The sequence below is a fragment of the Phalacrocorax aristotelis genome, chromosome 1 (genome assembly GCF_949628215.1).
Source record: "Phalacrocorax aristotelis chromosome 1, bGulAri2.1, whole genome shotgun sequence".
Classification (NCBI taxonomy): domain Eukaryota; kingdom Metazoa; phylum Chordata; class Aves; order Suliformes; family Phalacrocoracidae; genus Phalacrocorax; species Phalacrocorax aristotelis.
The window spans coordinates 218278461-218291711 of NC_134276.1; the positions used below are offsets into that span (position 1 = coordinate 218278461).

The 13251-nt window shown below is 45.4% G+C and overlaps 1 protein-coding gene across 5 annotated transcripts in view; it reads left to right on the top strand.

Annotated features, from left to right (window-relative positions):
- Positions 1-13251, top strand: part of PPP6R2 (protein phosphatase 6 regulatory subunit 2) — a 108441-nt gene that overhangs the window by 37032 nt on the left and 58158 nt on the right. For all 5 annotated transcript variants that reach the window (XM_075081805.1, XM_075081807.1, XM_075081806.1 and 2 more), the window contains one exon: positions 11811-12056. In XM_075081805.1, the coding sequence (XP_074937906.1) occupies positions 11830-12056 (227 nt within the window). In that variant the 5' untranslated portion in view covers positions 11811-11829. The remainder of the gene's footprint in view (positions 1-11810; positions 12057-13251) is intronic.

Below are 13251 nucleotides of genomic sequence, written 5' to 3' on the forward strand. Positions count from 1 at the left end.
GTTTGCACCCTTTTGTTTTTAAATAATTTTTATAAAGATACTGGCTATTTTAGTGCAGAGATTAGAGTAAAACAAAGAGACTTAACTCTAACTCCTTATGTACAGAAAAAACTATATTACAGCTTTCCAATTTCATATTTCCTAAAAACCACCTTGCAGAGCAGCTTTCTCTGAATTAATCTGCTGTATCCAGCCTGAAGTTTTTAACTTCTGCTCCTTAACTTGTACAGTCCTCACGTACTTCCTTAACGATTTTAACTTAACGCAGTGATTGCAAGGCATGCAACGTAGCCACTGCAGACAGACAAAACTATTTGCTTCCTGCACTCTAACCTTGTGATTGACGTTGTCTTGATACTTTTGCTTTACTCCCTTCTTCTGCTTTTAATAGAGGATTAGTTTTGCAGACGTGGCTGGTGTTGCTTGATGGGTTTGTATTCCATTCCATGTCTGAGAGAGATGGTATGGAGAAAGCGAAGGTGAGGCAACCGTATTTTATAACTGAGCATGGGTGGGAGGAGGAGTGATACGCAGTGAATTCACAACAGCTAATTTGAAAAGTACTCTTCCAGACAGTTTGAAACTTTGGTATGGTTTAAGGTCAGAGACCACTTCTGACTGCAAGCCCAAATGGGTTTAAAAAGATCAGGTGTATCCATAGGATACATTCACTGATAATTCTCAAACATAGTCAGGTGTGACTTAAGATTATCTGCGGAGAGCTGATAACAGAAGGTTGAGGCAGTTTACCAGAACAAGCTTGCTCTTACCTTGCTTTTGAGCGTTCAGGTCCTCTCCTTCGGGGAGGGGGCTGTTCTCGCTGAAGACTAAAACAGCGTATTGCTTCCTGTGTTGATAGGGTGTCCCGGTGCTAATTTAGGCCTTTTTTTTGAGGCAGTGCTTTGCTTTTTCTGAGAAGATCTAAGAAATTAAGAAATCCTGACCAAAGAAGTTACTGTATATCAGGAAAAGATCATAAAAGCCCCTTAATTTACACAAGGGGAGATTGTCATCGGCCAAGGGCTGAGGTTGGAGGCTGAGGCTTGGGTTCTGTTTGGCTTCTTGCCTCCCGGGTTAATAAATGCTTCCCTGCCCTTCTCAGCCCTATATTGAGGGTAGGAAAAAACAAAAACACATCGGTGTGCCTGGAAACGTAAGCCTTCCTCTCTGGACTAAGTTGATGCAAAGTAGTGGTGGTTTCAAAGTAGGGTAAGCAAAGACTTTGCAGAAGGATAGTTTGGAACTCTGGCAGTACTTGAAGGTGCTTTCAGCACTGGAGACGTGTTCATGAAGCAGGATGAAAGGGTGAATCAAAAGTCCACCCCAAGCTTTTATATATTCACAACCTGGGGGTGGAAATGGGTGATCTTTGTTTGACAAACTTTTCCCTCCTAACTTCAGAATGGAAAGCTCTTTCACAATGGAAGCTACTGTACTGCTGTTAATGCCAGAATAGGCCCTTTCATCACCTAGACCTAAGGAAAAGCAGTTTATTGAAATGTAACAATTTGAAGGATTTTGCTCTTATTAAAGATACTTGTAAAAACCAGTCCCTGAGTATGTTCTCATCCCTCCAGCACTCTAGGCGAGGCTGCTTCTTCTGACATTCCTGCACTTGGCCTTGCTGCTTATTGTTACATCCCTGAAACTCCCAGCCCGTTGGAGTCTCGTCATGTTATACTCTAATGCTTTTCTGGGTGTAGAATAAAAACCTTAAATCATAGACTTATAGAATGGTTTGGGTGGGAAGGGACCTTTAGAGCTCATCTAGTCCAACCCCTTGCTGTGAGCGGGGCGTCTTCAACTAGATCAGGTCGCTCAGAGCCCCGTCCAACCTGGCCTTGGATGTTTTTAGGGATGGGGCATCTCCCACCTCTCTGGGCAACCTGGGCCAACGTTTCACCACCCTCATTGTAAAAAAAATTTCTTATACTTACATATGCTTTATATTTATATATACCTTATATAAATACTAAGAAGGCTTTGTGAAGGGCAATAGTATCTGTTCCATGACCATAAAGGAGTTGGTAAGTGTTTGTTTAGCAGACTTCTGTAAACCTTAAAGAAATGTTTCTCCATACTGCTTTCTGATGTGTCTTGGTGTTCAATCTGTTATCTCCTGACTTCTCTGGCTTTTGTGGAATGCTCAGGCATTGCTCGAGACCTGAAGCCCAAGTCTTCTTCACTTAAAGATGAAGGTCAAATAGTTCGGCAGTTACAGTCAAAGAACGAGAGAAGTAGGATGATCCGATGGTGACAGAGATTCAGCATCTGTTGTGGACGAAGCAGTTATTCTGTTCCTGTCTAGTTTGTTAACTGTGACTTGTGCCAGGAGGGTGTGAGGGAAGTTAGTGATTATCAGGGAAAGAAGGCAGGAGAAATCACACAACTGTATGGGTACGCTATATTGCTTTTCTGATCAGAAATGTCAATAATGGATCTTTTTAGAATCTGCTAGAGCTGTGCAGCAGCCTTCCCTTGCGTGGGGACCTGATCAAAGGTGAATACATTGAGTCCTCTCAGCAGACTACTTAGTTGTTTCTTACCCGGGTAACTGAAACTCTCCATGAGATGATACCGCATCATAACGCGTAAGGCCAAGGGTCAAAGTTGTGGAAAAAGTGTGCTTTCTTTGGAGAAGAGAGATGCTCATCAGCCTTGCCACAGAGGTACATGTTAATCTAAGCGCACCTGGCTAAATTGGTCTTCCACATCTCCACAACGGACTAAAAGGTACTGCAGAAGCATGGGGAAAAAGCCCAAATTCTGGCTGGCGGAGGGGCGGCTAGTTGTGCTTACCTCCTTTGTAGGGTTCCCTCCTCTTTGCTGCTGTACAGATGTAGGTGGCTTGCATGGGGTAGTTGTTGGATGTTGGACATGGTATGATGCTCTTGTTGACAGGTTTTTGGGAATACCAAGAGGCCACTGAGGCCCTGCTGTTTGGAGCACTGGGACCTCCTCAACACGAATGCAGGAGTGAATGCAGGAAGCAGTTTGCACTTAAAGGACATAAAGACCAAGCTGAGCTCTCTAAGAAGATTTGGCAATTCTGCAAGAGGAAACAATGCAGACCACAGAATTACTTAGTGCAGATAGGATGTTCCTTCTCCTGCCCTGACCAGCAAGCAGTGCCTTACCCGTTGGGGATGGGGCACAGGCTCTGGAGAGGGCCTCCTCTGCTTTTGTCCCCAGTCAGCTACGGCTGCGCCGTTGGCTGCGATAGTGACCAACTTGCTTGTGGTGAACAGAGTATACTTCGTTTCCTCACCTCTTACTACTGACTTCCCTCACGGGTCTGTTTGCTGCCATTTCCAAAACCGGCTTTTGCAGGAGGGAGTAAAACGTGCCTTTTGGCTGCAGCGAGCCCTCCCGTTCATGCTGGGTGAAAAGGCCCAAGAGAGCCCAGCTTTGTTAGGTGGTTGGGAAGTGGCGTTAACTGTGCCCACCAGAGCCTGACACCAGAGAACAGAACTCTGCTTAATGCTCGATAATTGGTAACGTTTGACGGTGGTGGTTAGCATCCACTTCTCTGTGGTCTTTTGTCCTGGAAATCGGCAACTTTTTTATTTTCTATTTTTTGTCATTGGATGCCTAAGATACCCTGATTTGATTTAATTTCCTGGGTTTTTTTCTTTATTGGTGTGTGCAATGCAATAAATTGCTAGAGAAAGTAGGATACTCTTTCATACTATGTTTTTTCATCTACCTCTTCTGCTGTACAGTTACCTTGTGTTCTTTAACTTTATTAGTGATTTCTGGTGTTTAATATTTTAGTATTTAGAAGTTCCTCAGGTTTAAGGAGGTGTCTTAGACAGCAGAAACAGGAAATGGTGTTGAATCTTTGTAAATCACGTATCACAAGAAGAAATTGTATTTACCATTTATTGGGCTCATCATACTCAGCAACTCTGTAGCTGTTTTCAGTTTCTCTTAGCCCATTTCCTGTTATTCAGTAGTTGTGTGTCCTTATCAACGTTTTGGAAGGAGGTCAAGGGTGCTTTTTGAGTTACAGAAAGAAGGTGGGTTTATATCCTAATGCCAAAAGGGCTGTACTCATTCTGGGCTCCTGGTACCGTGAAGCGATACCGTCGTCGTGGGAGGTGGATCGCTCTGGTTTCTGTTTCCTGTGGTAGGTCCCGTTGGATGAACTGCAGTGTGGTGGTTAATGCTGCTGAAGTTTTTGCAGTAGCTCAGGTTCTTTATGGGGGACATCCCATGTCTTACCAGTGCTTCTCTTCAAGCTCTACGTAGCTTGTAGAGAACAAGTGCCTTGTTAGTTCTGATGGCTTACCTACCGTGAAGCAGATTAAAGAAAATGAATTAGCTAATCATTGCAGAACAGGGCAGTTACTTTTCTAGATTATCAGGTTTTTTTAAAGTAATCATGATTGTTTTTTATTATGTTATAAACATACTAGTTTGTTTCTTGATACAACTCAAAATGGAACATTCCTAGGGGTGTAATTTCTATCATGTAGAACTTGTTTCTGTCCCTCTATCCTGTGTTTTTAATATATTTTCATGTGTTTCAGCAGTTCTGTTGTGTACTGTGTAGATTGCACATGCTTCATGCAAAAACAGGTGTACTGAAATCAGCACATGTGTTGTGCGCATGCCTGTAGGTATGTGTATGTGTACGCATCTTGCTGCTTCCACAGATGGGGTAGCTGGGTTTCACCATGAGCTCCTCTATTCTGTCTTGTTGGTGCTGCCTGGGTACGGGTAGTGGTGTGCCATTGCCCTCGCCGTTGGCTGCAAGCACCCTGGTGTTGGGTGTGTTGATGGTTGTGTGGAAAGGGATGTGAAGAATAGTAAGAAGGGCTTCTACAGGTACGTTGGCCAGAAAAGGAGGGTTAAAGAAAACCCGCAGCTTCCCCCCCAATAAGCAGGACAGGAACTGGTGACAGCTGATGTGGGGAAGGCTGGGGTGCTCAATAATTTTTCTGCCTCAGTTTTCAATGGTAATCGCTCTTCCCACATCTCTGGAGCCCCTGAACCTCAAGGCATTCCCTCCCATTGTAAGGTAAGATCAGGTCTGAGACCACCTGAGGAACATACGTAAGTCCATGGGACCTGACAAGCTCCATCCCAGGACTCTGAGGGAGTTGGCTGATGTGGTTGCCAAGCCACTCTCCATCATATTTGAAAAGTTGCGGCAGTCAGGAGAAGCACCCGGTGACTGGAAAAGGGAAATGTCATGCCCTTTTGTTAAAAAGGGTAAAAAGGAGGGCCCTGGGAACTATGAATCAGTCTGCCTCGCCTCTGCCTGGTGAGGTCATGGAGCAGATCCTCCTGGAAGGTGTAGAAACGTATGGAAGACAGGGAGGTGATGAGGCAGCCGACAGCTTCACCAAGGGCAAATCGTGGCTTTCTACAATCTAGTGGCTTTCTACAATGGAGCGACTGCGTCAGTGGACAAGGGAAGTGCTACAAATGTCATCTGTCTGGACTTCTGTAAGGCCTTTGACATGGCCCTACACAAGATTCTGGCCACTAAATTGGAGAGATATGGGTTTGATGGATGGACTGCTAGATGAGTAAGAAATTGGCTGGATGATCGTGTCCAAAGAGTTACAGTCAATGGCTCAGTGTCCAAGTGGAAACCTGTAATGAGCGGTGTCCCTCAAGGGTCCCTACTGGGACCAGTACTATTTAGTATCTTCATCCATGACAGCGGGATTGAGTGCACCCTTACCACGTGTGCAGATGACACTAAGCTGAGTGGTGCAGTCGATGTGCTAAAGGGAAGGGATGCCGCAGAGAGGGACCTTCACAGGCTTGAGGAGTGGGCCCGTGCGAACCTCATGAGGTTCAACAAGGCCAAGTGCAGGGTCCTGCACCTGTGTCAGGGCAACCCCCGGTATCAGCACAGGCTGGGGGATGGGGGGATGGAGAGCAGCGCTGCGGAAAATTTGGGGGTGCTGGGGGGGCTGAAAATCTGGACATGAGCTGGCCATGTGCACTCACAGCCCAGAAGCCAACCGTGCCCTGGGCTGCATCCCCCAGCGTGGGCAGCAGGGCAAGGGAGGGGGTTCTGCCCCTCTGCCCCGCTCTGTGAGACCCCCCTGCAGTGCCGCCTCCAGCTCGGGGCTCCTCAGCACGGGACAGACACGGGGCTGCTGGAGCGGGGCCAGAGGGGGCACAGAAATGCTCCGAGGGCTGGAGCCCCTCTGCTGCGAGGCCGGGCTGGGAGAGCTGGGGTTGTGCAGCCTGGGGAAGAGAAGCTGCGGGGAGACCTTATTGCGGCCTTTCAGTGCTTAAAGGGGGACTGTGGGAAGGGTGGGGGTGACCTCTTTAGCAAGGCCTGTTGTGACAGGACAAGGGGTGAGGTTTTAAACTAAAAGTGGGTAGATGTAGACTAAACAATAAGGAATGAATTCTTTACTGTGAGGGAATTGAAACACTGGCATAGGATGCTCAGACATGTGGTCAGTGCCCCATCCCTGGAAGTGTTCAAGGCCAGGTTGGATGGGGCTTTGGGCAACCTGGTCTAGTGGAAGGTGTCCCTTCCCACAGACAAGGTGATCTTTAGAGGTCCCTTCTCACCCAAACCATTCGGTGACTTTGAACTCACTAGCGCTAGGAGCTGCTTGTTCAGCCTTTGCTGTACTTCTCTGCTTCCAGAGACACAGTCATTCAGACCCTATGGACAGTGTTACGGCAGCGTATTGTCTCTCATGCCTGGCTTGTGGCCATGACAGCTCGTCTGGCTCCTGAGGGTTGTGACTCATTCTGCTCGTCTTTAAGTGGTGTGTATGTCCCTTTGGGTTTTCTGTGTGTGGTACCGTTCCACCCTCAAGCTTGCAGAGATGCCACGTGGATTATAAAACCTCACTTCATTGCCTGGACACCTGCTTTGGCCTGTCTGTTGGTTTCAATACGCCATGAACGAGCATTTCCAGGTCTCATTTGCTGCATTTTACCGAGTAGCCTGTAAGATCAGTGTAGGTGAAAGATTTTTTTGGCTGGAGTGAGGGCAAAGAGTCGTCTCGTGTTGTTGCATGTGGTTTGGGCAGTGTGGTAGGAGAATAACTGCTCCAGGGCAGCCTCCCTTCCCCGTGGCAGAGCTGCACCCAGCTCCATGATGCTGGGAATTGCATCAGCGTCTTCCAGAGGCTCGGTTCCACCAGCGAGGACCGGGAGAGGCTGAACTTCTCAGCAGTTCTCCTCAGCCTTGTTTTAAGAACGAGGTTGGGAAGGGGATCTGCTGGCTCTGTGCTGAGAAAAGAGCTGGCTTCCTTTCCTAAGGACACCTTAACAGCGTGACTCCTATAGATTGGACAGATTTTCCTATAGATACATAAATTGTTTTGAAAAACTGTAGAATTGACAGATTTGTAATGGGTTTGAATTTGAAAAGTGAGATTTACGTGTGTATTCCACGTATATGTATGGAATATGTACATATTTGGGTTAACTGTGCACCCAAACATTCTTAATCTAAGGCCTTTTATGGCAGCTTTTCACTCGGTGAATTTATAACTAAGCATAGTTAGTTAAAAATATCTGGAGAACAGTTTGTAACGAACACTCTATACAGCCAAACAGCGTTACTGTCACAGAAATGTCATGTAGGTTGAAAATTCAGATGTCTGTTCCTAACTCAGAAATTCAGTTACTTGAGTGCATTTTCAGTAGCTGCATGGATGGATGGAGAAGCTCTTCCTTGCTGCTGTAATGCTGAATGTTAACTTTTTAAAAAAAATTAATACAGTGTTGATTTAAACAGCTGAAATTAGAAACTGCTGCGCTTTCTGCCATATTTTGTGCTATTCTTTGGTGGAACTAGTTCCCAAAAGGCTAGGATCAACCTAAACTAGCTAATCCAGCAGTTCGGAAGGTTGTTAGGAAATGGCAGTGGATGGGCCGTGGGGGAGGTCTGGGTAAGCTTTCCTTTTGGACGGGGACCCCCACTTTCTTCCCAGTAACACTGAGCTTGGGCCCATCACGAATAAAGCCTATAGCCTTGGTATTGGTAAGGAGCTTTACCAGAGATACGATGCTGTAGGTTTGACTAGGAGCGGTTGATGTTTGGAAGGAACTTTATTCATAAAGTGGCCTTCTAGATGTGACGCTTTGTCAGGATCTCAGCTCTGTTTCTGCTGGGCTCGAGGCCATGTGCTTCCCCATAACGTGTATGTGAGCTCTGCTGAAGGTCCAAGGCCAGCGAGTCAACGTGGCGTGCAGGAGGGCTGCGGGAAGACGGGGTTACGAGGAGGCTGTGCTTCAAATGGCCCGACGGTTCGTAGCTTCGATGTTCCCGTCATCGTCAGGTCTTGCAACATCAATACGTTCAAGTAGGGCTTCAACGTACCAGCAGTGCTGTGCCACAAAAGGCAAACTTGCAAAGGTTTTCTCGCTTTCTTCTAAACCTCTGAGATAAAGACATTCAAAGAAAGAATTATGTTGACCTGGAAAAAACCTCTCTGAAATAGGTTATCTGTGACAAATTTTGAAGCACTGAGTGGAGCTCCACAGAGTTTGTTATCAAATTTCATGGCTATTCCAAGAAAAAAACAGCCTTAATTTCATAAGGTAATCCTTTTGCTTTTAGAGATCCTTAAACACACGCACACGCAAAGAGCCCTTGAACTAAGGTAGGGCAGAAAATGCATGTCAATGTTTTAATTGGTAAAAATAAATAAAAAATTGGTATTTCTTTTAATGTGTTTTATTTAGTAGTTCCTGTAAGCCTTTCAGGAGGAGGTTGAGTGTAAAAGACACGCTGCAAGGAACCCAGATATTTAAGCATGTAATTAAGAAAACCTGGATTTTTACATAAGCTTTTAAATTGCCCAGCTGTGGTAACGGGAAAGTAGTGCCCCCCTTCTTCGGTAAACCTTCCTGGAGGGGAAAAAAGTGGTGTTTTCTGTTTGTTTTTTTGAACAGGATAATTTCTCTCTTAGATGTAGTTATGCAAGCAGTGGAACTGGCAAAAGATCAGGCGTGGTAACATTTTTGGATGCTGGAAAAAAGCAAAATGAATGGTTGGAGCAAGCGTTCCTGCTGCTGCGGAAATAGTAATGTGGGTTAGGTTAAAAAAAGCATTGTGATCCTGTTGCACAAAATCACATGCTTACATACAAATAACCTGGGAATGTAGCACACTGGCACCTCATCCGATTTACTTCATTTTGTAACGTGTTTTAGTTAATGGTATCATTGCACAGAACATGTATCCTGTTTGAGCTATGCTTATCGCCTTTGTCAGTGGGGAGTAACAGTTAGTCTCTTTCTTTCTTTAATGTTAATGATTGTTTTTTTTTCTTGCAACCATCGTTGATCCCCGTGGCCTACAGCATGATGCCGTCCCTTCGTGGTCTCCCATTGCCCTGCCCTTCTGCGCAGTGTACAGAGCCAGGGGTCGAAGGGCTCTGCCTGCGCTGGGCTCCTTCCTTCAGAAGCTCTTTTCTCCCTTTCATTAGGCTTCTGTACATGTAGCAGAGCCGTGGGGATTGCGTGAGGATGAGACGGTGGCTGGGGAAGAGTTTAGTCTGGAACACTAGACGGGAGCCAGAAATGAAAGGCCGTACTCAGATTCTCAGACAGTTAAGTGACTTAGCTGCCTTTTGAAGTACAAACGTCTACTGATGAGGAACTGGAGTTATCTTGTACTCTCTGAAGATACTGGAAGTGTTACTGGGGAAGAATTAAGATTGCTCCTTATTTGCTCCCTGTAGGGAACAGGAAAAGACATGACAATAAAAAATGAAATGAAAACCAGCAATTTAAATTGTGCCCAGCTAATCTGAGCTCTTTCTTTGGCAGCTGATACTCAAAAGAAATTCACTAAATCTTGTTTCTCTGCAGAGATCATTAAGATATTTGGCACGACAGCCAGAGCAGGATTGTGAAAGGTTATGGCTCGTTGAGGAATCCCGAGGTGAGATGGGCAGAATTAGAAGAGAAGATATTAAGCAAGAGGAAGACAGCTGGAAGAGAGTCTTAGGGATAGTCTGAGCACTGTCGTATTTTGATATAATCAACGACTCTTCTAAAAGTTGAAGTGTATTGGGGAAGCTAACTGGAAAAAGATAATTAGTAGAGCTCACAGAGAAAAATGGAGATTAACAAAAAAGGAAAGAAAACGCATGGGGCAGGAGTAGGATGAAAATGAGTGATACAAAGTGCAATGCTCTATATTTAGCAAAAATTGTTTGAAGGGGAATATTCTTACTAATATACATGGCAAAAGCGAAACCCCATCTGAAACACGACGTGTGATTCTGGTCACACGCCAGACTCCTGCGAAGCGCAGCAGATGCGAGGGGGGACGTCCGAGGGGATGACCGGAGCGGTCGCGAGCGGGTTTGGGGGAGCCCTGCTTGGGCAGCGGGTCCCCGAGCACTGCCGGGGAGACTTGGCGGGGGCAGAGGCTGCAGCTGGGGCAGGGTTTGATCACGGTTCACGGAAGGTGACTTCTGAGATTCTGTGGGTCTAGGCTCCATCTCGAGTCCGTCTTCAGTAGTTTGTCATTCTTTGTTGCGTGCGGTATCTCAGTTTTACCACTTTGGCAGAGAACAGTATCAGCTTTTTTTTTGTAATTTCGTTGGGATGATGCAAAATGCCCATTGAAACATCCTGTGAAGGAAGGTGATGGTGAGGAGGGTTTCCTTTCAGCGAGCATTTACGAGGACTTGAGATCCAGAACGTGTAGGAAAAGGAGGCCGTTCCTTCGGTTTCAATTTCTAGCTTTGATTTGTAGTATCCTTTTGCCATTTCTGTTACTGGTGAACACCCAGTCCCAATCCCAGGCCATGGTAAAACATGCAGACCCTGGTTAAGAGGTGAGTGTGTGGAGACTAAGTATTGTCTGGTTTAGAATGGTCAGGAACAGAATTTGGGCATTATTTTACAGACCAAATTTTAGCTGCCCAGCCGTACACACTTTAGGTAACAGCAACCCCCAGTCTCTAAGCTGCATTTTTCCCCCCCATAAGGTTAGAGTTCAGAATTTTGGAACTTTCTCCTGATGGTGGCATCCGGTGAACAGCTCTGTATGCTCCTGGCAGCGTGTGCTGGGCTCCTGCAGAGGTTAACAGTCCTGCAGCCTCCCGGCTCTGGAGCTGCAGATGTTACGGCTGCAGACGGCACTCGCGCGCGCTTTTGTGCGTATGAAACCCAAATACACTCTTCTGCCCCACAAAAGGCCGCTCACAGTTTTATACTTCTGTGGTGTCTGAGATTAGTAGCGTTTTCTAGCATTCCATAAGGTTCTGTTTATTAGCAGTCCGGCTCTGGGTTTGCTGGTGCTGTTATCGCTCCCAGTGGCCAGTAGCTTGGTTTTTTCTTGGTATTTTGTTTTTTTTTTTCTTTTTAAATACTTTCCACTTACGGTCTGCTCTATTTATCTCTAGCTGTTATGTATACATTGGAGGCCTTTCTTCCACTTACATAAATCATTGTTGCAGAGTTTTGGCTGATGAGCATGACTCTGAAATATAAATAATACAAAAAACCCCCAAACCCTTTATGCAAACCGCTTTTAGCGCGGCGGTGTGGCTTCCCTGTCTGTGACCAGCCTTGGTTCTAATCCAGTGAAGCATTTCTGTGTATTAACACAGTCCTTGATTTTCAGTTCAAGCTTCTTGCCATTAAAGTTAATTCAGCATATATTGTGTCCGTTGTTGATATTATACACCTATAATCTAAGTAACGTTAGTTTTCTGGTGCGAAAAGTGGTTAATTTTGTTGACAGAATTGATTTCTATGAGCTGGCTGGCAGCTGCATTTAGGTATTCTACTCTGAGTCATAAAGGAGGAATAAATAGCGAAGGTGGGAGATTAACTCACATTCTCTTGCATTACAGCTAGTTGTGTCCCATCAACATGTTCTGGAAGTTTGATTTGAACACAACATCACATGTGGACAAGCTGCTGGATAAAGAAGATGTGACACTTCACGAGCTGATGGATGAAGATGACATCTTACAGGAGTGCAAGGCTCAGAACCGCAAGCTGCTGGACTTCCTTTGCCAGCAGCACTGCATGGAGGAGCTGGTCAACCTCATCACGCATGAGCCCCCTGTGGATATGGATGAGAAGGTCCGCTTCAAGTAGGTATTAGTTTGCTGTCCTATACAAAGAAAATTGAGTGAGAGGTCTTGGTGTCGGGAACGCTCTGGGGCGAGGTGGGTGTAACCTTTTCAGTCTTGGGGAAAAGGCTTTCGAGTACTGTGAAATATTTCACAGCATTTTGTTATTTGTAATGTATTTTCAGAAGCTTGTTTCTTTATTTTTACTGGCTTGAGTTTTTCTAAAAAGAAAAAAGCTCTTGCTCTTTGTTCCAAACTTTGCAAGCAAAATAATCAGTATCTCAAAAGCACTTCAGTACGTTTTTATCAGGATTGCAAGCAAAGAGCATTCTGCTCTGAGTTACAGATTCTGAACCTGGCTGGTTTTCAGTAGTCAAGCCCACAAAAGAGTGAGCTGTCCAGGGAATAAAAGATGTGATATTCTCAGTGTGCTGCATATGCAAAACCTGCTGATTTCAGTGTCCTTATAGTCAGGGAGAGGGTCTGACTTTGTGAAGAGCCTCTTTCTTCTGGCAGAGAACTCTGGACATGGTTGGTTCTCACATCAAGCTGTGTTTATACATTTTTAACTAAACATATACTTGAAAATGTTTACATTTTGGATTTCGGAAGTTTGTTTTTCTTTGTTAAGTTTATGTAAAAATAAAAGCCTGTTCTGTGTATAAATAAATACTGTGGGAATGGATCATTGTTGGTTATTGCTGCTGTTGCTTGAAATCCACAGAAGAAACTCATATTGTTTAGGCTCATTACTAAGGGAGACAGTTGATAACTAGGTTTAGGTGACTGTTTCCAGGTGAGCGAGTGCTGGGAAATATGTTACGCAGTAACTTTGAATATTATATGGCTGCTTTTGCCAAGCTTCTGCTGTAAAAGGTGAATTACCAGAAGGAACCAGGAGTACTACTTTTATACTGTTGTCTACAAATGCAAATTTTGTGCAGGTTTAAACCAGGGGCGGGGCACACAACAGTCCTTTGACTTTTTGTGTTTCCTGTACCGTATCAGAGTAACTGGCTTTCCCTGGGGGGACCGGCGTTGTGCTTCTGCAGCTCTTCATCGCGTTGTTTGCACGGCTGACCTGCGACAAGCTCAAACCCAGAACGCCTGGTCGAAGGTGACGGGCGGTACTTTCCTTAGTGCTGAGAGTTAATGATCAGAGGAAGCGTTGCACAGTGCGAGATGCGGTCCTTTGCTGGCCTCTGGGTGTGTTTTG